Source organism: Mycteria americana, chromosome 15 (assembly GCF_035582795.1).
Source record: "Mycteria americana isolate JAX WOST 10 ecotype Jacksonville Zoo and Gardens chromosome 15, USCA_MyAme_1.0, whole genome shotgun sequence".
In the NCBI taxonomy this organism is placed as follows: Eukaryota; Metazoa; Chordata; class Aves; order Ciconiiformes; family Ciconiidae; genus Mycteria; species Mycteria americana.
This window is the reverse complement of record NC_134379.1, coordinates 12,064,252-12,083,631: the sequence shown is the minus strand read 5'-3', so window position 1 is coordinate 12,083,631 and position 19,380 is coordinate 12,064,252. Positions and strand designations below refer to the sequence as shown.

General features: G+C 45.9%; 1 protein-coding gene across 2 annotated transcripts in view; it reads right to left on the bottom strand.

Annotated features, from left to right (window-relative positions):
* GALNT17 (polypeptide N-acetylgalactosaminyltransferase 17) overlaps positions 1-19,380 on the bottom strand; it is a 215,632-nt gene that overhangs the window by 11,000 nt on the left and 185,252 nt on the right. For both annotated transcript variants that reach the window (XM_075518080.1, XM_075518081.1), the window contains 3 exons: positions 8,161-8,346; positions 4,532-4,669; positions 3,185-3,280 (listed from right to left, as the gene is read on the bottom strand). In XM_075518080.1, coding sequence (XP_075374195.1) covers positions 3,185-3,280; positions 4,532-4,669; positions 8,161-8,346 — 420 coding nt within the window. The remainder of the gene's footprint in view (positions 1-3,184; positions 3,281-4,531; positions 4,670-8,160; positions 8,347-19,380) is intronic.

The window sequence follows — 19,380 nt, the reverse complement described above, 5'->3', positions numbered from 1 at the left end:
CGACGTGTTTAAGCCATATTGGAGGCCTGTGATAGAACACAGAACTCTCACCCCATCTTGCTAAGCCCTGATTAATGCTCCAGGTTTTCAGCCAGATTTGATGAGCTAATCATTAAGATGTGACAAAAAAATCAGATCTTTTCTCAGGAAAGCTACCAGGAATGGAATCGCATGTTCCCAGACCCTAGGGAATGGCTACAAGATTTTGCTGTGACCTCTAATATGTGTTTCCCACCTGAAAAGCAGCAGTTGGGGCACCTCCCTCCCTCATGAAGACCTCCTCCCACCTCTGGGCTGCACCAGCACTGTGAAGGAGCTAGACTGACATTATCTGTAATGTCCAATGGATTAAAGAAAGTCCTGTTTTCAAGATCGAGTTTACATATCTCTGGTATTCACACAGGTATTCAATATTTGCGTATTCAAAAAGAGACACCCAAATCCAAGATGTGCTACAACCCATCATGGGCTAGAACGCAGCTGGAGCCAGCAAACCAGTCGCAACAGCCTCTGCTTCCACTGGAAAGCTCTGATGCTTAAATTGGAAATCTGCTCAATAAATAAATTACCCCAAATATGCTGGGAAACCTTACTGTCTGGTGGGGCACTTCTCTTCCTCTCCCTGCTCTCCTTTCTGATTCATGGGAGAAATTTTCACAGGCAGGGTTTTATTATGCAAATACCTGCAGGCACTTAATGGGACGGTCTTTATTATGTTATATTTCACAGTTTTGGCCTTAATGAATGCAACTGCAGCGCTGAGCTTTCTCCTGTAACATTATGAAGGAACCAGAAGTTTCTCCTCTCTGTACCTGCAGGGAGATCCCAGTGACCCTGGAGCAGAGGTGCAGGGCAGGCTTACAGAGCTCTTAGAAGCAGGAATTCAACCACTTGTGTTGAGCACTTCTATGTAATTTATGTGCTTCTGGGTTGAGATGAAGGTTTGATACAGTAACTTGCCTTTGATGGCACAGTAAATCTGTCAAACACTGGAATGTATCAGCTGGCCTGGCTCTGAGTCTTCACTCGTTGCTGTGTCACCTCCTGTGCTGCTGCAGCACAGCAGTTTGCTGTTGCGCAGTAATTTCCACAGGACTTAGGTGCTCACAACGCTTTCGACGTGGTCCTGCCCATCCAGTTCTCAGCCTAAACCCCGCGTCATCTGCCAGCACTGACAGCTCTGGTTTGGGGCCGTGATGTTAAAATTAGCTGTTGGAAGGCATGGCCAATGCCAGAGTAATAAAAGTCATGATGCCAAGACAGAAAATGGTGGAATGACAAAGCCAGGGTTGCCTTACTGGGTAAGGGAAGAACACAGCCCATACAGCACAGCGACCAGAATACATGCAATGAGAGGGCAGGTCTTCCCTAAAACACGCAAAGACAGATTGTTGTCCTGCAAATAAAAAGAAATCTCTGTCTACACCTTAAACGTACCTAACTTGGCATCCAGACACAGCTGGGATGGGACTGTCTCACCTAACCTCTCCCAAATCAATTTTAAACTGCCAGTGTAAGACTTGTCCTCTTTGCAATGGAGCACGACAGGCCGGACCTACCCCACCGTGTGAGGTGCCATGGGCGTTCTCACGCGGCACATCTCGACTTCTTTTGAGAGAATGTGGCTAATGGCTTCAGCCTAGAAACTTGGTGTTCAGGCAGCTTTTAGGTACAGTTTTGCCTCAATTTCTAAGCAGATTAGTAGATAAAACCCCTTCAGTACAAATGTGGCTGATCCAGAGAAGGTAACAGGGAAATATTTCTGAGTCTGGCAATGAGCATGGACTTTTTAACAAAGAGAAAAGAAAAGCAACAGAAGAAACAGCTTTGTCACAGAGGAGTTTATCCCTGTTTCCACCCATCGCCCCTACACGCCGTGCAAGCACAGTGACGGGAGAGCCCATCATCTGCAACCTCCCTGCCTCGGCTAAATTTCCAATACAGATAGCCACAGCATCTACATGGGAAATGTAAACAAAAGCAGGAGGTTGAAGTCAGATACATACATCAAATCCTGATGATAAGCACCCAGGGATAGAGCTAAAATGCCAGAAGAACAAGTGCTGCTACTCTGCGGCTTTAGGGAGGTCAGGCATGGTTTTGGTAATGAAAGAAAACCTAAAAGTCACATTGTAACTCTTGAAAACCCCATGTGTCACAAGATGGCCCTTCTGCTTCCAGACCTAAAGGGAAACTTGTTCTATTTTCTCCTTAAAGATTGTAGGGGAGAAGGACATTGTGCTAAGGGATTTGCGTGATGAGATGATGACCACCAGGCGTACAGAAAGAAAAACACAAAGGCAATCACAGGATTTAGGCAAAATACTGAAGTGGGGATATGGGCAGAGACAAGAGAAAAACAGACAGGAAAAGTTAGTGGGGAACTGGGTAAATTGTCCCCGGAGCTGCAGATCCTGAAAGTCCAGCTTAGGGTCTGCCGTTGGTTTAACAGATGCCAGCAGCGACAGAGCTGGTGTCGTACCCCGTTTTGTTCCAACTCTGTGGCGACTGAACCAGCAGCATTCCCGTGCTGCTTTCTTCTTAAAACATGGTGAGATAAAACCACATAAGAGGCTGAATTAGTTCATCACCACTAACTTTCAGTATTTGACATATCCACCAATCCTCTAAAAGATAGGAGATCTAAAGTGAATCTTGGAATGATGATTTTTAATCTACAATAAGCTTAAAATTAGGGTAAGAAGCTTTTGGTTTGCCCCAAAACTTTTGGAGAAGCAAAATGAGTGCTAGAAAACTAGCTATGGTAAATCCCAGCCAAGCTGAAACAGCTAGTTATCATCCCGTTAAAAAGCACCGCATGTTTTCTTTACCCAGTTGGTACGTTTTTACTGGTGGGTGAAAGAGAAAGGAAACATCTTCAAATGCTCTGCTTGTGTACGCTCTGCTCTGCTCATTGGCTATTTGCTTTCAGCATTATTTACCCTCGTCTGGAAGGTTTTTTCAAATTACGCTTTTACTTGCAGCTCTGGCATGATTAAGGTAATCCAGAAAATAGTTACTCTGAGGGTAGCTGGGAAAGCACACCTTTGTATCTGAGGTATTTTTAACAAGAAGCTGGGCCTTATAAATTTGAGAGAGAAGCCAACGGACACGTTGCACATCCATACGCTGTCCTCTGTCCATCCAGCCTCTGCCGGACGGTGCCAGCAGAGTAACTCCTCACCTGCGGTCCCCAGCCATGGCACGGGTACAATATTGCTGTGTGGTTCTCCTGCGGGCCCTGGTCAAGGCAGACATCTTTCGCCTTGTTGTTTCGAAGCTGTAAGAAATAAAAAGTGCAGAGTTATATGGCCCTGTCTCTTCGGAGAGAAGCAATAAACTGACGTGCAGCAATGTCTCCAGCCTCTCTTGCTATAGAAAGGATATACGGTGCTATATCACTGGGCATAATCAGGCAGAGAAAGGTTTAGTGCGCCATATGTTTTCTTTAAATACAGGGCCTAATGATGACTGCTTTTATATAATAATCATCATTCAAAGGAGCCAACTTCCTTGAACACAGTTTTCTTTGTATTTGGTCATGTGTGGTGGTAACAAACATATTTTTAGACTGCCGTCAGCATGTTGCCAGGAGCCTGAAATCAATGCAGAATTGCTTGTATTTCATCGAAATCTCAAAGTGCTCAACAAGGCAGGGAAAAAAGTCCAGCTAGCGCAAGGAGCTCCTTCAAATCGTCGTGGGGATGCAGGAGGAGATGCAGAGATGGCAAACCAGCCGTCAAGTACTGAAGGACCCACTCCGCAGGGAGCACTGAAGTGCTGGGTTCGTGCTACAAAGCCGCATGGCCACTGAACCCCAGCCACCAGGTCTGGTAAGGCAGAGACGTCCTCTCTCCAGGCTCCCCATGTAGGGCAACTGCAATAATGCCTTTGAAAATACTTTTTGGGGGCTTTTAGCTTGAAGGCGTTAAGTAACTCTGATAATAAATCTTTCTCAAAATTAATGCCCATCTGGGGTGCTCGGGCTGTGCTTCAAGAAGGCTTCTCAAACTGCCACTATTCCATGAGACCTATTGCAACAGAGTATTATTAGTTCCCATACATGTCTCTTTTTATATTCCCAGTACGGTCTCAAAGCCAGCAGAGATTGAATTAAGTCTCCTTACTTTATCTCGTCCTTAAGCTGTTGTGACAACGCGCTGTATCCTACAGAGACCTTGTAAGGAATTAGGCTGAGTTTAAGTCAAAGGATTTTATAAAATGACCATGTATTAAAAATATACATACAGCTGCTTAATCCATGGAGTCAATGGGTAATATAGATAATTTTCTGTCAACTCAGTAAATGAGGTATTAAAATATTTTACTGTATATGGTCTCCAAGATCAGAAATAAATCCCAAAATAGGTTTTTAGAAGAAACTGTGAACAGATTTATACAAATTTATATAATTATACACAAATAGTAGGTTGTGATTCACATTCCCCTCCTTTGAGGCTATTTCTCATCAGAGACTCACCAGCTGTAAATATTACCAGTCTGATCTAAGGGACTGCTCAGCCTTAATTACCTCGCCATAAGCGACGGTGTTGTTGTATCTTCTCATTTCTGGATAAACGTGGTCCAGGTACCACTGGAAATTTCTACACTTCAAGCTCTTCCTTAACGCTTTTCTCTCAGAAACATCCCCAATGTCAATACCTGGATTCTGAAAAATAAAGACACAGCACGTCACGGAACAGATTTTTTAAATAAAATGTAAAAAGAGCGTATTTCACTGATGTTTGGTATCACTTCCAAGCCGCCTGGAAACTGCCAACAGCTGAGTAATTCCACGCAGAAGCCATGCCAGGGAATTTTAGCATGTGTGTCCAAGCTGAAATCATCGTCACAGAAGGAAGACTTGGGTTTCACAGCCACAGCGAGGAGGAGACGTGTACTCCTCTCAGAGGTTTTGAAGGCATCCTTGCAATGGCCACCAGACTGATGCTGGACACGTTTTGGTCCTGGCAAGTAATTTAGAAAAGAGAACCTAAATGGAGAAGAAAAGGTTTTGAAGGAAATATGAGAAGTGCAGGGTAACAGAGGTGAATCTTCCAACCGATTCCCCTGGGCTTTGGACGCATCTGAAAAAGACTGAATTTGTCAATGGGTACAACAACAAAGTATTTTTAAAAGATCTCACCTCCTGTTTAGGTACTGATGTACAGGACTTCCAGAAGAGCTTAACGGCAAATGTACATCAGGATTTAAAAGATAGTCACGCGCTGAATCCTGGAAACGCAAAGCCCTGAGTGTGCCCTGAGCACCAAAGCCCTTCCCCTTACTCACCACGGGTGTGTGACCCTACTAAGAGGCAACGCAGAGGACAGCACAGTTAAAAGTATAAAATAAGGGGGGGGGGGGGAAGAAAAGAAGGAAAAAAAGAAAGGTTTAAGATTCATATATAATAGAGGCAGATAGCTAAGAATAAAGGATAAAAATTACAGGAGAAGAGAAGTTCAGGCTGAACCTCAGAAAAATCTCTTGACAATTTGGACAATTATGTGCTGAAATACTCTCGCTGGAGACAGAGAGGAACCCCACTGCTCGAGCTGATTTAAAAGCAGACAAAGCTGCGATATCTGTCCCCGGAGGAATAATCTTACAGGAGCCAGGAGCAGGGGCTGAAGAGAGCTGCCCCCCTTTAACCTTTTATTCCATTATAGAATTTGGGGAACTGATGCAGCAGCCAGGTGAAGCAAACCAAAGGTACACTGCAGCCCTTTTACTCCTTCCGACAGGTGTCTGGGTTTCTACTCTATTTTAGCTCCTGCTCTTGTCTTTTCCAGTGATCATTAAATACAGATGGGAAAGCAATTTTCCATTACAACGCTTGTAATGATCTTCTAATGAATTATTCACTCTGCTTTAGAGAAGACACCATTTTAATGCGCGACTGGTAGCTCATAGGTAAAAATAAAGATGATTCAGTGTAGACAGGTAGGACAGGCTGAAATCTGAGTGGGCGAGATGGGACGCAGAGCAAAACGGGACCTCAAACCAGTCAGCACCCGAGATATTCAGTGCATGGGGTTTGGCTTGGTTTTGAATATAGTGGCATCGCAAAAGAATTCAGTGTATATCCATAATCCCCTGCACAATACCACCTATCAAACAAGGCTTCTCTAAAATTAAATCTCAATTTTACTGCTAAGACCTATACAAAAATCTCAAATTGTTTTTAGAGTAACCCAGATCTGTTTCCCCAGACCCACCCCGAGTGCTGACTCGTGTGATGCTGCCTTTTCCGAGCCATACAGGACCTGCGGCTTCCCAATTAATTTTAATCCCTTCTTGCCGCGCTCCAAAGCTGTTCCTGAGCAGGAGCACGGTGCCTCACCTCTAAAAAGGAACCAGCCCGAGGATCGGGGCTGAACCCGCAGTAATTTATGATCCCTGCCTATGGGTGTTTGGACCTTTGGATTTTTAAGAGAGACTTGAAATCGCTCAGTCCTGCAGGCAACTCTCTGCCTCTCCAAACGCTTGGAGCGGTGCCCGTCACAGCCAGTGCCCTCCTGCCGCTCGCTGGGTAAACAGCATTTCTTTCCATCTCTATTCCTCTATTTCTCAATAATGAACTAATCCAGGACTCTCCACCACCCCCAGGACGACAAACTGGCAGCGCAGGCAGCTCATCGACCCTTCCCAGGTACCTGTTGTTCTCTAATGCGGTACAAAGCTGCGACTACTGTGGTTCTAAATGCCAGTAACTCTCCCCAGATGTAACCTTTCCTCACAAAACAGCGGCAGCTCATGTTTTTATGTTTTAATGTTTTTCAAAATGCCCCGGAGCACAGTGCTGCCAGCCAGGGACGCTGCCGCAGCAGGATCAGGACCGCAGCGGCTCTTTGCAGGGGTGTGATCTGCAGGGTATGAATATTTCATGTTTATTTTTAGCACCAAAAGGGTGGCTGTAAATAACTGCTCACACGGGATCTGGCCACTCGTGACAACGGTTCTTCCTCGCACTTGAACAGAGCAGCCCAGCGCTTGTGCTTAAGTACGCTGCAAGCAGAGTGGGTGACGGGGGGCTCTGCAGGGCACCCTGAGCCCTCATCTCACCCCTCACCTGGAGAGCACCCCTGCCTCCCCCTCCCCACCACCCCTTCTTCTCCTTCTGGCAGGACCGGAGGCAGGAGATGGGGGGACTGGTCTGGCCGGGGGTGCTCCCAGCACGCTCCAGGCAGCGTTCCGAGCCGGGAGGCAGGAGATGCTCTTGGGTTTCATGATTAGACATTACCTGCACAGAGACCAGAGCTCAAGCAGCAGCCTTGGACCCACACAAAGTCCTCCCGGAGCCTACAGAGCTTTATGCAGAAGCGCAGGGAATCACCTAGAGAGGTCCACATGCAGGATGTGTTCCCTGGGCATGGTCAGCCTGTCTTGCTGGTGGGACCCCATGGTTTTCCAAAGACTCCCCATGCTGTGACATGGCAGGATTTACATGAAAAATAACATGTCAGGTCTAAGAAAATCTAACCATTTCTGTGCAGAAATAAATATAACCACCAAAGCTATTTAAAGAGAATGGGTTTGGTGCATTCGCACACGGTGCTGCTGGGAGGGGATCTCGTTCTGTGAGACGCTGACCTCCCATCCTTTACCTCTGAACACGGTTTCTAAGCGCTGATGGCCGCGACTTTCCCAACGCTGGGAAAGCAAACAGCCCAGGCACCTGGACCACACACCGTCCGCAGAGAGCTCTGGGCAGTGACAGCATCTGTGAGCTGGGAAACCCAAGTTGGGCTGCATGCGACACGAACCTGCCTGAGCCGCAGGAAAAAACCTCATGCACTAATGATGCTGATATTAATAATCTTCTGCCAACTGACTTTACAGACAGACTCCATCTGCGGAGCAGTGTAATGACATAAACTCATGCTGTGTAAACACTCAACGGGTAGATAAACACTACAATACAGGTTTAATTTTTAGAAATGAAAATAAAGACGCTGATGGGAATTGTAGGAATTCCTCCAAAGTCTGCAGGTTTTGCAGTATCTTTGTCAAAGCCGAGGGAGCTCTGCTGACTTCCACAGCTGGGGATGCGACCCCAGGTATTTAAGGCTCTCCTTCACCCAGGGGTGCTAAATGCTCTATAATTCAAGTTTTTAACCCAATAAAGTGAAGACTTAGGACAGGGTGCAACGGCCATACCTCCAGCGGCAGGTTCCACGCGATGTAGACGTGCGATTTGTAGTCGTCCATCCACACCTCGGCCACCCGCAGAGCATTGCGCTTGGTGTAAAAACCAATGTTGTTGTTGTAGGGCTTCTTCTTGCGCTCGATGTGAGCCACCCTGGAGCAGGGCAGGACCTCCATGCTGCCGCCGCACAGCCACACCTGCAACGCAACCGCACAACACCGTCAGGACAGGGCTCTGCCGTGATGCAAAGGGTCCACGTATAAATTAAAGAGAAAGAAGTGGTGGGTTTTGAGGTTTCTATAATATCCTGGCAAGCACAGAGCATCACATCATCTAGCTGGCAAGTGGAAACCCACGGCCAGGTTTGGTCTTTGCTCGACGGCAAGACACACAGGGATACTTTAACCCGTGCCCAGAGCAAAACACGTGTCAACTTTAGAGGGATCAGGTCTATATCCAGCACGTGGTATTAATGCGTTGTAGGATCGGGTGCTGAGTTTACAGTGATGTTGCTACTAAATAAAAAAGATTAGCGACTGGAATAGTTGAAACAATTGCAAGATCTCCTCCTGCAGAAGGGATGACTCAGTGAAACATATGGCAGGGACAGATTTCTCCCACTTGAAAACATTTGTTCATTATTTTTCTTTCACATGCTGTTTAAAATTCCCTTAAATCACAGTTTACAAGTTAATAAAATCTTTTGAGATCTTCTTTTTATCACACGGAAAGGGAATTTGCAGAAAGACTCGCCATACCCAAGTTCTTCCCTCCCTGTTTGTCTTCACCAAGAAGTTATTTATCTTAAATTAAAGACGCGTATCCAGTACACCAGGCACCGGGCAATCGTTACAAACACATATGCCAAACAGGCCTAATAATCCCAGTTTTGCCTATTTTGCAGTCTGCTCCGCATTATCATTTTACACAGTTGTTGTAACACCCATCGTTTCTGGGATCTCTTCCAGGCTCACCACCTTTTACCCCATCTGCGTTCCCTAAATTTTACTGACCCTGCTCAATCCGCTCTCCCCGCACCACGAGGAGCCTCCTGGCTGTATCAGCTGCCCTTTTTAATCTCTCAGTGGTGGGTTTAGCACATCCAACGCAGGGCACGTGCACCTCCCGAGCCAGGCAACACACGTAAGGGACAGTACAGCAGGGAGACGTCTTCCCTTGGGGTAATCCTGCTCCTCGTGCTGTTCTCACTTGGACTGCTGCAGAATATAGGAGCCCACATCAAAAAATCAGAGCCCCATTTATTAGCTGGTGCATAAATATGCAGCAAAAAAATCCCATCTTACTCCTGTTCTGCTGTTTGACCGTTCTGAACACCTTTAAACACAATTTCATGCCTCCAGAGAGAATTCAGAGTTGATCTCTGAGACGAGGGGCATGCCCATCCCTCCTATCCAGCCTCAACCACACTCACCTCTGGCCAGCAAAGTCCACGTGGTCTGCTCGAACTTTTGCAACAGGCCACATGCTGGCAAAGCAAATAAGAAGGAACAAGGAAGTTCTAAAGAAAAATATACATATTTTCAAAGGAATATTCCCAAGGCAATAGTCTGACAGAAACCACCTGTGTTGCTTGCCTGCTCAGTTCTTTAGTTTCTCAATGTCTCGGTGAAATAGGAGCATCGAGCTCTGCCCTCAGGTGCTCCCAAAGCTGCTGGGTTCAACCGCAACGCTGAATAAAAGTGCCAGTCCTGGAAGATCCCCAGCACCACCTGTTTTTGTAGTTTTGGGGGGATTTGTTAGGTTTTGTCCTGATTTGAGATCAGAATAATTATTTTAAAAATGTAAAAACCGTGACGTAATTAAAATGTCATTTTCCAGCAAGTTTGCCTCTAGCAGTCAAGGTGCAATATTGTCTTTCTGTGCTTTAGTTAAATAATTCACATGGCTTTATGCTAGACAGCTTTCCTAGACTTCTAGAATATCTGTACAAACCATCTTGAAACACACATATTGTAACAACCTCAGAGAGAAAGTGTTGGGCATTGTGCAAAGGGCATTGGCCATATACGTATCCACAAGCCAGTGCCAGAGAGATCAATCAAAATGTAATTCAAAAAAGGCACTTATGCAAGGAAAGACCATACTTCTATCTCCTAAATAAAGCCTAAATTGTCATTATAAATTAAAAAATCTAACTGTTTTTACCAGGCATCCATAACCATTTCTGCTGGTAACAACGGGAGCAAGGACAACTATTACACGGGAAACGGCCAAGTCGCACCCGGCATCACTGTCCTCAGTGTACAGAGGAGTAAACCACAGCCCCACGAAGACGTTGCTTGTTCCACGCGGCCTGGCAAGGACTTTCTGTTCCTGCTGACATGCAAAAATGCACGTGAACAGGTCCACAGGTGACAGCACAGGGACTGCAATCCAGGAGATATCCTCCATGGCCACGAAGTGTGAGGTGTCTTTGCCCTACAAGCTCACCGTGATGCTCTGTCCTTGCTAACCACAACTGTGGAGTGGTGAACGGCCCCAAGAAAGGCCCCAGACTTTGTTCTCTTGACGCCAACATGAGATAAGCTGCGAGACACCGCGACCAAAAGGGCTCAGCAGACTCTCCATCCTCCAGCAAGGCTGGAAGTCATTGCCTGGCTGATGCCCTGATGCATCTCGGCCACTTGTGTCCATGTGCCGCAGGCGAAGGCCACACTCAGTCGTGCACACACGCGCAGAGGCAGCCGCCTCCGCTGAGTTCACTGGCCCTAATGTCCCAGCCTGCAGCAACTCCACCCCTGTGGCACTCAGACCCTGAGGGCAGAAGGATCTTTGGGAACCTTCATTTATGTTCCTATTGAGCAGCCATTTGTCCCACCAAAGACCTTTAACAAATAGATGACCTTCCTATTAAGTAGATTTTTCATGTTCACAGCAAATAAACCTACAATCACTTAAGATGCTCTATTTACTGCAACTAACAGCATTAATAGAATAATCAGTCCAGCATGTTGTTTCTGCTAATTCCTTGAAGAATTATCTCTTAGTAGATGGGTAATCAAGACCCAGCACAACATTACGACCAATCAGAAAAATAAGGTATTGTCAAATGAATTCATGTTTAGCCTGTTTAACAAGGCAGAGTCTTTTATATTGCTTCCTACAAAGGATGAAACCATGATCACTTCATTTTATAAAATATGCATGGATGGGATGTAAAGGCATGTTTAAAGACTCAAGATAGAGTATGTAACCCAGCAGGTTAAATATGACGAGCAAGTCTCAAGTTTCTCCCTTATTTTCTGACATTCAAATTTCAACACAACTATTAGCTTGCCATTCATTCACCCGTAAAGAGACGCAGAGCTAAAAATAGAAGCATTCCCCTCCAGTAAATGACGGTGACTCAATAACTTCTCCATCAGTCTACACACAGGAGTAATCAAACATACAAAAAGATGCTTGGATTTATAAATAACCAGTTAAAACTAAATTCTAGTGAAGAAATCCCAGAGAAACAAACAGAAAACAAATCCATCACCCAGAGGTCTTTGATGTGTTTTTCAGAAAGCTGGCGGGTAATACACTTGCAATTATTTTCCAAGCAAAATGTGACTGTCCTAAGAATTCAGCATGGAAAAGCAGCGATTCCTCTGAAGCAGTGAAATGTCCTAGGACGGCTGAAACTGCATCGGCCATCTACTTTCTAGAAGTGTTTGCACATGTGGGAGGCAAACTTTGGTTAGCATGAGACTGCATCACCTTGCTCCAGTGATGGGACGACCCAGCTTTGCTTTCTAATCGCCCAGAAGCGTGAAGGTGTCACGGGTGTGCGAAAGCATGCGTGAAACAGCCAGCATCTCAGTGACCTGCACTGGGGATAACCCAAAATTATCCCCCAAATTATCTGGGAGCAGATTCTGTGTGCTGCAATACAGCAGCAGAGCTACAAGGGAGGTCCAGGCACCTCTCTTGTGCACGCGTACCTGCATGTTAGTGTGGGCGTGCAAGTACTCGGCAATACTCAATAGCAACATATTCCTCCACCTCCCAACCAAGGCATCAGCATCTCCTCTGCCATCCGCCTTCAGGCCTCCATTTGCAAAATCAAAGAGTTGTTTTTACGTTGCTCTTGTGGAGCACTCTATACATCATTCCTAATGACAGCTAGGACATGAGTAAACGTAGCATTTGGGAGCATTCCGGAGAACAGCGGTGACCAGGCCTGTTGGACGGGACTGCAAGCAAGCCGAGGGAGGAGACACCCTGGCATTGCCTGGGGAAGTGCACGTCCCCTGCAGTTACTGCACTCTGGTAATGAAGGGAGAATGGAAGACTGCTCACAAAATGCAGCCTACCGATGGTCCTTTGTGCACGTAATAGAGACAGCAAGAAAATCCCAATTTCGCTTCAGCAGCTCATTGCGACAGCTGCAGAAACCATTTTCAAAGTGTTAAGCAGTTAAGAACAATTACTATCCATGATCCCCTTTGCCCTCAAAAATATACTGCAGCTATCAATTTGCTTTGCTCCTGTCTGCCAGAGCCAGCAATTACTCTCAAGGAGCATTATTTAAACAAAAGGGCTTTTGGCAATCTGCCTGATGTCAAAGGAGCCAGCCAGGCAGAAAAGGACCAGAGGAGGTCCACCACCCAGGAGGGTGCCAAAAGCCCGTCCTGTGCTACACCAGGCTCAAGGCATCGTCTGCGCTCCCCAGACGAGCGGGGCTAGAAATACTTTGGAGGGGTTGGCCAGGCTCATGCCTTGAGGCTGGCAGTGCTGGTGCTATTAGTGCTTTACAGGCCTGGTTTGCTTGGAGGGAGCAACCCAGAAGATGTGTTTGGATGCCTCTTGGGGCAAGCAGGAGGATGCTGGTGAGCATGGGGGGCTGCTGCCTTGTCCCACCCTCTCATCTCCGGCAGGTCAGAGCCGCTCCCTCCACTGCGTGCTGTCCCCCTCCTCTCACCCCATGGAGCGGGGACCCCTTGGGGCTCCCTCCCTTGGGTGCAGGTGCAGCAGCACTGAAGTCCCGCCAGCACCCGCTGAGCAGCAAAGGACACACAGAGGGGAAGGCACGGCTCCAGCTCTAGCAAAAGAACGGGCGAAAAAATTAACTTTGAAAACAGAGGTTTTAATGCATATATATTAAGAAAACCTTGTTCCCCTCCCCAGCTTTCTGCAATCAGTCCTTGCTATGCCGTGGTGCCCACTGGCAGGGAAGCAGAAGATAAAATTATTAACTTGAGTATTTTCATCCGAAAATACTGACGCAGGGGCTGCTTCCCATGGGATAGTAGAGTAACTCGTACGTTGCTCTTCTCTTCACGCGGCTGCAAGCCGTACAAGGGAATTCGGGCTCACCATCTGTTTTTTGCACAAAGAAAGCCCACATCAGAAAAAGAGAGAAGGACCTCTGCAAGATCTGCAAGGTCAGAGGCAGCACTGGGGCCGGTCCCTCGCCCCTTTCCAGCCTGCGGAGTGCCAGGACGGTGCCCTGCCCCAGCACGGCACCTTCTCCTCTCAACCATCAGCATCTCCAGATGAAAAACCATACCTATTGGGCACCCCTGGGTCGCTGCCTTATATAACGCTGTGCTTCCTCCTCATCCCTGGGATATCATTAATAATAATAATAATAATAATAATAATAATAATAGAAGAGACAGTGACTACCTTGGATCTTGGACGTGGCATTCTAGCTGGAGCATAGCGTGACATCCGTGATGAACACTGACAGCTCCCATTAAAGGATCCTGACTTTAGTTGCTTATAACTTTGCCAAATTTTAACTATTCTGACTGAAATATATCCTAGAACAGCTAGAGCCTGCCTGCAGTTAATGCAAAGAGACATCATGTCTAATGGTGTTAAGATGAGTCTGCGAGGTAAACTTTTAATCTCTGAATGTATTGTGACAGAAGGAAACGGGGGAAAAAACCCGCTCCTAACTTTCATTACACAAACTCCAGGCTTTTTCAGCTGATAACTTCATTTCTAAGGTGATTAGCAAAACCCTGCCTTAATTAGCAATAGATTTCCCATTTAACAGCTTTGCCTTATCTTCACCCCCCTCCTTTCTTTTAAAAGTAACTTCCTAAGTTAAGGGAAAAACACAATTACCCCAGGCAGCTAGAATAATAAGGAATGTATCAGAACAAAGACCTAAATAATAAAATCGAGAAACAGAAAATAAGGCAAAGAAATAATCATTTCTCCACATGCTCCCTTGTATAGTTCTGAGAGACGGTATCTCTCCAAATTATTCCTTTTGTCAGAAGAAACAACACTTTTACAGATACATTTCCAGCTATGTATCTGAAGCTGTTCCTGCCCTTTCTGTTCCCGTTTTGGCTGTGCTCCATCCCACGTCCCCGCAGGCCAGCATGGGAGGATGTCCCCAGGGCGAAGCTTGCGCTGCCACATCCTGGTCCCTGAGATGCCAGAGCAGCAACGGGGTCAGGAATGGGATGAAGAAGTCGCTCCCCAAAACCTCTGTAATTCCTTGTGCCCAAAGCGACGGCGGGGACGAGACTCGAGCGGGCAATGCCGACGTGGGGCAGGGCAGCCCAAGCCTAACTCCTCACCCCCAGGCAGTGGGGCCAAGGATTCCCACAGCAACGGCTTGTGCAAGGAGAGGTAAACACGCCGCATTTTGGGAGCAACCACCCCTTACACTTGAAATCCCTCTTGAAGAGAGAGGTGATACAGTACCTGGCTGTTATTTAGGCATTCTCTCAACACAGAGCAAAGGCAGTGTGTTGGTCTTACTTCCTCTAGAAAGCCTTATGGTTTGGTACTTAAAACAAGTATAACTTGGCAGTAGTACCTTTATTACCCCGGCGCAAGGTCCTTCTAATATAGCAGTGAGAGACACACACCACAGTGAGCCTGTTAAATCCAAATATTGGTAAATAAACGTCTCCACGCCATTAGCTGATGCCTGTCTATGGGTGACAATCAGAAGTTGCATGACTCACAGCAAGGTGGATAATATTTTATATTTTTTTATATATATATACACACATACACTATACCCTATATCATCATTGAAATGCTCCTTCAAGCTCTTGTGAATGCCACTATCTCACATAACAATCACAGCAGGAACTTTAGTAGAAATGTTAAGCTGAATTACATGAAGGTGGTTAAGAAACCACATACAGAGGGGAAAAAAAAACCAAGAAGGAAAATCAGCTCTCTTTGGGAACTTTCTACTTCCACCGCAGTGGAATATAGTATTCATGATCTCTGCAGGTGGATACCAGCACTCCTTGAAGAGGATTGCCTTTTAATTTGAATATGTGGATTTTCACTGATCACATCAAGGGAGGACTGGTGGCGTGAGAATTTATACAAAAGCAGTGAATGTACCACCTTTGAGGCCATTTTGCTATAGATCCAGCAAAGGTGCAGTGTTGTATCTGTAGCCCAGACCAACAACCAGACCAACCGGATGGCGAGACATTTCTAACTGCAAGGAGGGACAAACCCTCCAGTTAAGTCGGCCTCAGAAGGCGGCAATGCCATGCGGGTAGGGACAACATCTGCATTGATGGACCCAACAGAGACCCCCCTCTTGTTGGAAATCTCAACACAACTTCATCCTGAACAACTAATAAATTATCTTGGAAACCTCTACGAAGCAGTGAAAGAGACTCGGCATCCTGCAGCTGAAACGGGAAAAGGAATTTCATTGCTAAACCTGTAGATTTGTTTTCTCTCTCATGAGGCCACAGAAACCCTTTCCGAGATGATCAGGGCCAAGCAGCCAGATCAGGTGTGGTATTCATCTGCCATTTCCTTAAAATATGATTTCTGAATGCACATGTCCTCACCTGACCATCTCAGACCATGTCCATTCAAGCAGAGAATGGAAGTGGGAGAAGAGGGTAATACTACATTTAAAACAATAAATTCTTTTTCTTTTCGGCATTCCCTCTCTCACATTTTATCACCATGGATGATACCACTTTGGACAGGTTCCTGTCTATGTTGTGCCAGACCAATAACAGAAATGTCCAGATTGTCCAGTGTCCAAATGTCTTAGCTTTCCTGCTGAGACTACTAAATTCATTCCTTTTATAATGGCCACTTAAAAATGCCAAGTAAGAGTGGAACTCAGGTGCACAATTGACTCCACAAATCCTAACCTATAGCAATACCAGGTAATAGCCATGGTTTTCATCCTCTTAACTTGGCAAGGAACATAAATAGTTTAACACTTGACATATTGGAGATGTTAGAATAAAGCAAGCTTCACGTCAATGCAAAGCAGTGATTTCTCTGCGCTGCCACAGTTCAAGGAGAATGATACATACACATCGCAATTGTGTTTGCTCAAACTGGAGGCTTTTCCAATGAAAAATTTATGCTGTGCTTCTCCAACAAATGCAAAACCACCTGTTCCAAACAGTGCATCATTCCTGGCTACAATAGGTATTGATTTGACTTTATCACCAGATAAGATACATAAGAACGGGCTTGGTGGGAAGCTACATTTAAAAGACTCCAATCACAAAGCACAGCACGGAGAGGATTAGCCATAATGACAAGCGTCCACATCCTCTTGGCTCGGAAAAACTACTGAAAAGAAGCATTTCGCTTCTCAGTGCATTGGGACTGATATTTTAATTGCTGCAAAACTGAACTATAGCAACCAGGGCGACTGTAGCTTTGTCATTTCAGTGCTTTGAAAAATTATTAAAAAAAAAAAAAAAAGAGAGGAACAGAATATTTTTAAATCCACATCTTGCAAACGCTTGGTAAAACGAGAGAGATGCTCTCACACCTCAACTCCCAGCCCTGGCTGGAGCTGGAGCCAAAATTTCTATCCCCAGCTCCCCCATGGCCGAGTCCCGCATTCCTGCAGAGCACAAAGCTCTGAAGTGGTTTGCAACTATCGTGGTATAAATCTGGGTCTCTCCTAATAAGTTTAGTACTAAAATTCCTCAGTACGCTGATGCTATCTGATCAGCCTTGGCAGCATGACAAGGACCTGATTATGTTGTAATAGTATAATGCAAAGATTATTACAGACTCGTAAAAGACAAGTGCCTTAAAAACAGCAGCAACAATACCTGTAAGCCCTTTCAGAAGGAGAAGAACATGCTGGGCTTTGTAAGCTCGTAGTACAAAAATTACCTGCAGGATTTGATCCTGAACTACTTGGAAGTTGCTCTTTTTTTTTTTTTTTTATTGCCAGTAATGTGCCAAAAGCATCTTGATCTCATTTGCCTATTACCATTTCTGTCAAAGCTGTAAACATAAAATAGCATAAACAGTTCAACAAAATTTTGATCTATTTTTCATGCAAAAAAGCCTTTAGAGAAAATTATCCATAGACTGTTCTTCGGACTAACATGATTCCACGTGGGGAGCGGCAGGAGGAGGGGGAAGGTGCCATGTATCATTTTAACCATAAGAGGCAGTTCTGAAACAGAATTATTTATGCAGAGAGAGGCAGGCGCGTGATAGAGCAGCTCCTGAGCTGACAGCACCTCAGCTCCACCGAGCTCCTTCCAGTCCTCTTAACTCCAGCACATCACGACTGTGGCTTTTGTGATCTGTAATTATAGATATCCTCTCATCAGACACTGATGGGGAAGGCGCTGGAAGGAAGCCGAGCTCCTCCATAGATGCTCATAGATGGAGACGATGGAATGTGACTCAGCCTATCCTCTCTGCAGAAAACCGCTCAAGTAACTCATCAAAAAGAGCAGCTAATGAGTTTAAAACTAGAGCATGCAAATACAGAGAGAGGAAACATACACAGTGTCTGTGTGTGTCTGTTATTTGGGGTGACTGCCTGTGAGTACGTACAGGCACGTACACACACGAGGTATTTTACGCCTTGTCAGTGCTCAAAGCCAGACTGACAGTGTTTTTGCCACAGTCTTTCTCATTCATTATGCTAGAAAGGATTCTGAACAACAGTGTTGAAACAAACTGTCAGGTTTATCTAAGGCTCTCTACCTTCATTTTAGATCTTGTTCTTCTTAGGAGGGGCTTCAAAGGGTCCTGCCCGTCCCTGGTGCACGGAGCCTGCTCTGCCACCCAGCCGCGGCCCAGGCAGAAGGAGCTCCAAGCTGGTGGGATGTGTCTGAACCACAGGTATTTACGCTCCTTTGAAAAATGCTCCATTCTGGATTTTATTGCTGTATTTTACTTGATCATAGGTCAGACAGGAGGCAACGCTCAGAACTGATGTCCAGAAGAGTTGGAGGGAGCCAGCACAAAACCTGTTTTCTTGCCCCTGCCAAAACCAAGAGCGATGCTGCGTTGCCAGACACTTGACTGTCACTTTAGTAATGACCTCCGGGCAGCTCAGGCAGGGCAAGTGAAATTTGGAAGCTAGCTGTCGTCTGGCCCTTGTTTTGGAGGGGAAAAAGTATCTGCCCATGTTACTGCAGTAAGCCATCCTACGCTGCGGGCTGTCACGTGCTCCTGCCCAACGCCCTTCCCCTCCCAGCACCGAGTCTGCTGCAGACGGACTTAGTGAGTGCAAGTTTGAAATGTTAAACTAAGGTCCAAACCAGATGGTTAGAGACCAGGGCAGCTCTGTCATATTTTTGCCATTCACTCTGCCATCTGCTTATTTCCTCTGGCAGTGTTAAAATCCCCTCTTCAGTGGAGCCGTCTCGTACTTTGAAATAATGAATACTTTGCAACTCAAAGCAAGTATGAAAGTTTAAAGCCTGAGCAATTGCTGTGGCTCTGAAGCTATCATCAGCAAAACCACTGGTAACTGATTGTCACAGGCAGCCTTCAATCTCCGCTAAAAAAACGATGTTAAAATTCTGGTACATGTGCAGGTAAAGCATTGTGCAAAGGCTCTCTAAGATTAATAACCTACTAACAGCTGCTCATCTCAACGGTGGTAGGCACCATCATCTGTTGAACATCACTCCTTCAAGTCTGGCCAACTCCTGAAACATTTCCCGTCAGGACAGAACAGCCGCTGAGCTGGAGCTGTGATTTTAAATTTGGAAGCCCTGTCTTTGGGTGCAGCGTTTAGGGCGATAACAGTGGCGCAGCTGCTTGATCTGTCCATGAAACACTCCAAGACCATCGAATTACCTTGGTGGCCATCCATCTGGACTCTCTCTTTCATCTTCAAAAGTTTCCAGAGCAAGCGGCCAGGGCTCACACTCACTGTTAGATGTTGGTTTAATAAAGACCACAGCATTTCCTTGATGTAGACATACTCTGGGTGCATGGCCACTGATTTCAGAGGACTCGAACTTGCTCACAGCAGCCAGAAATTCAACCCT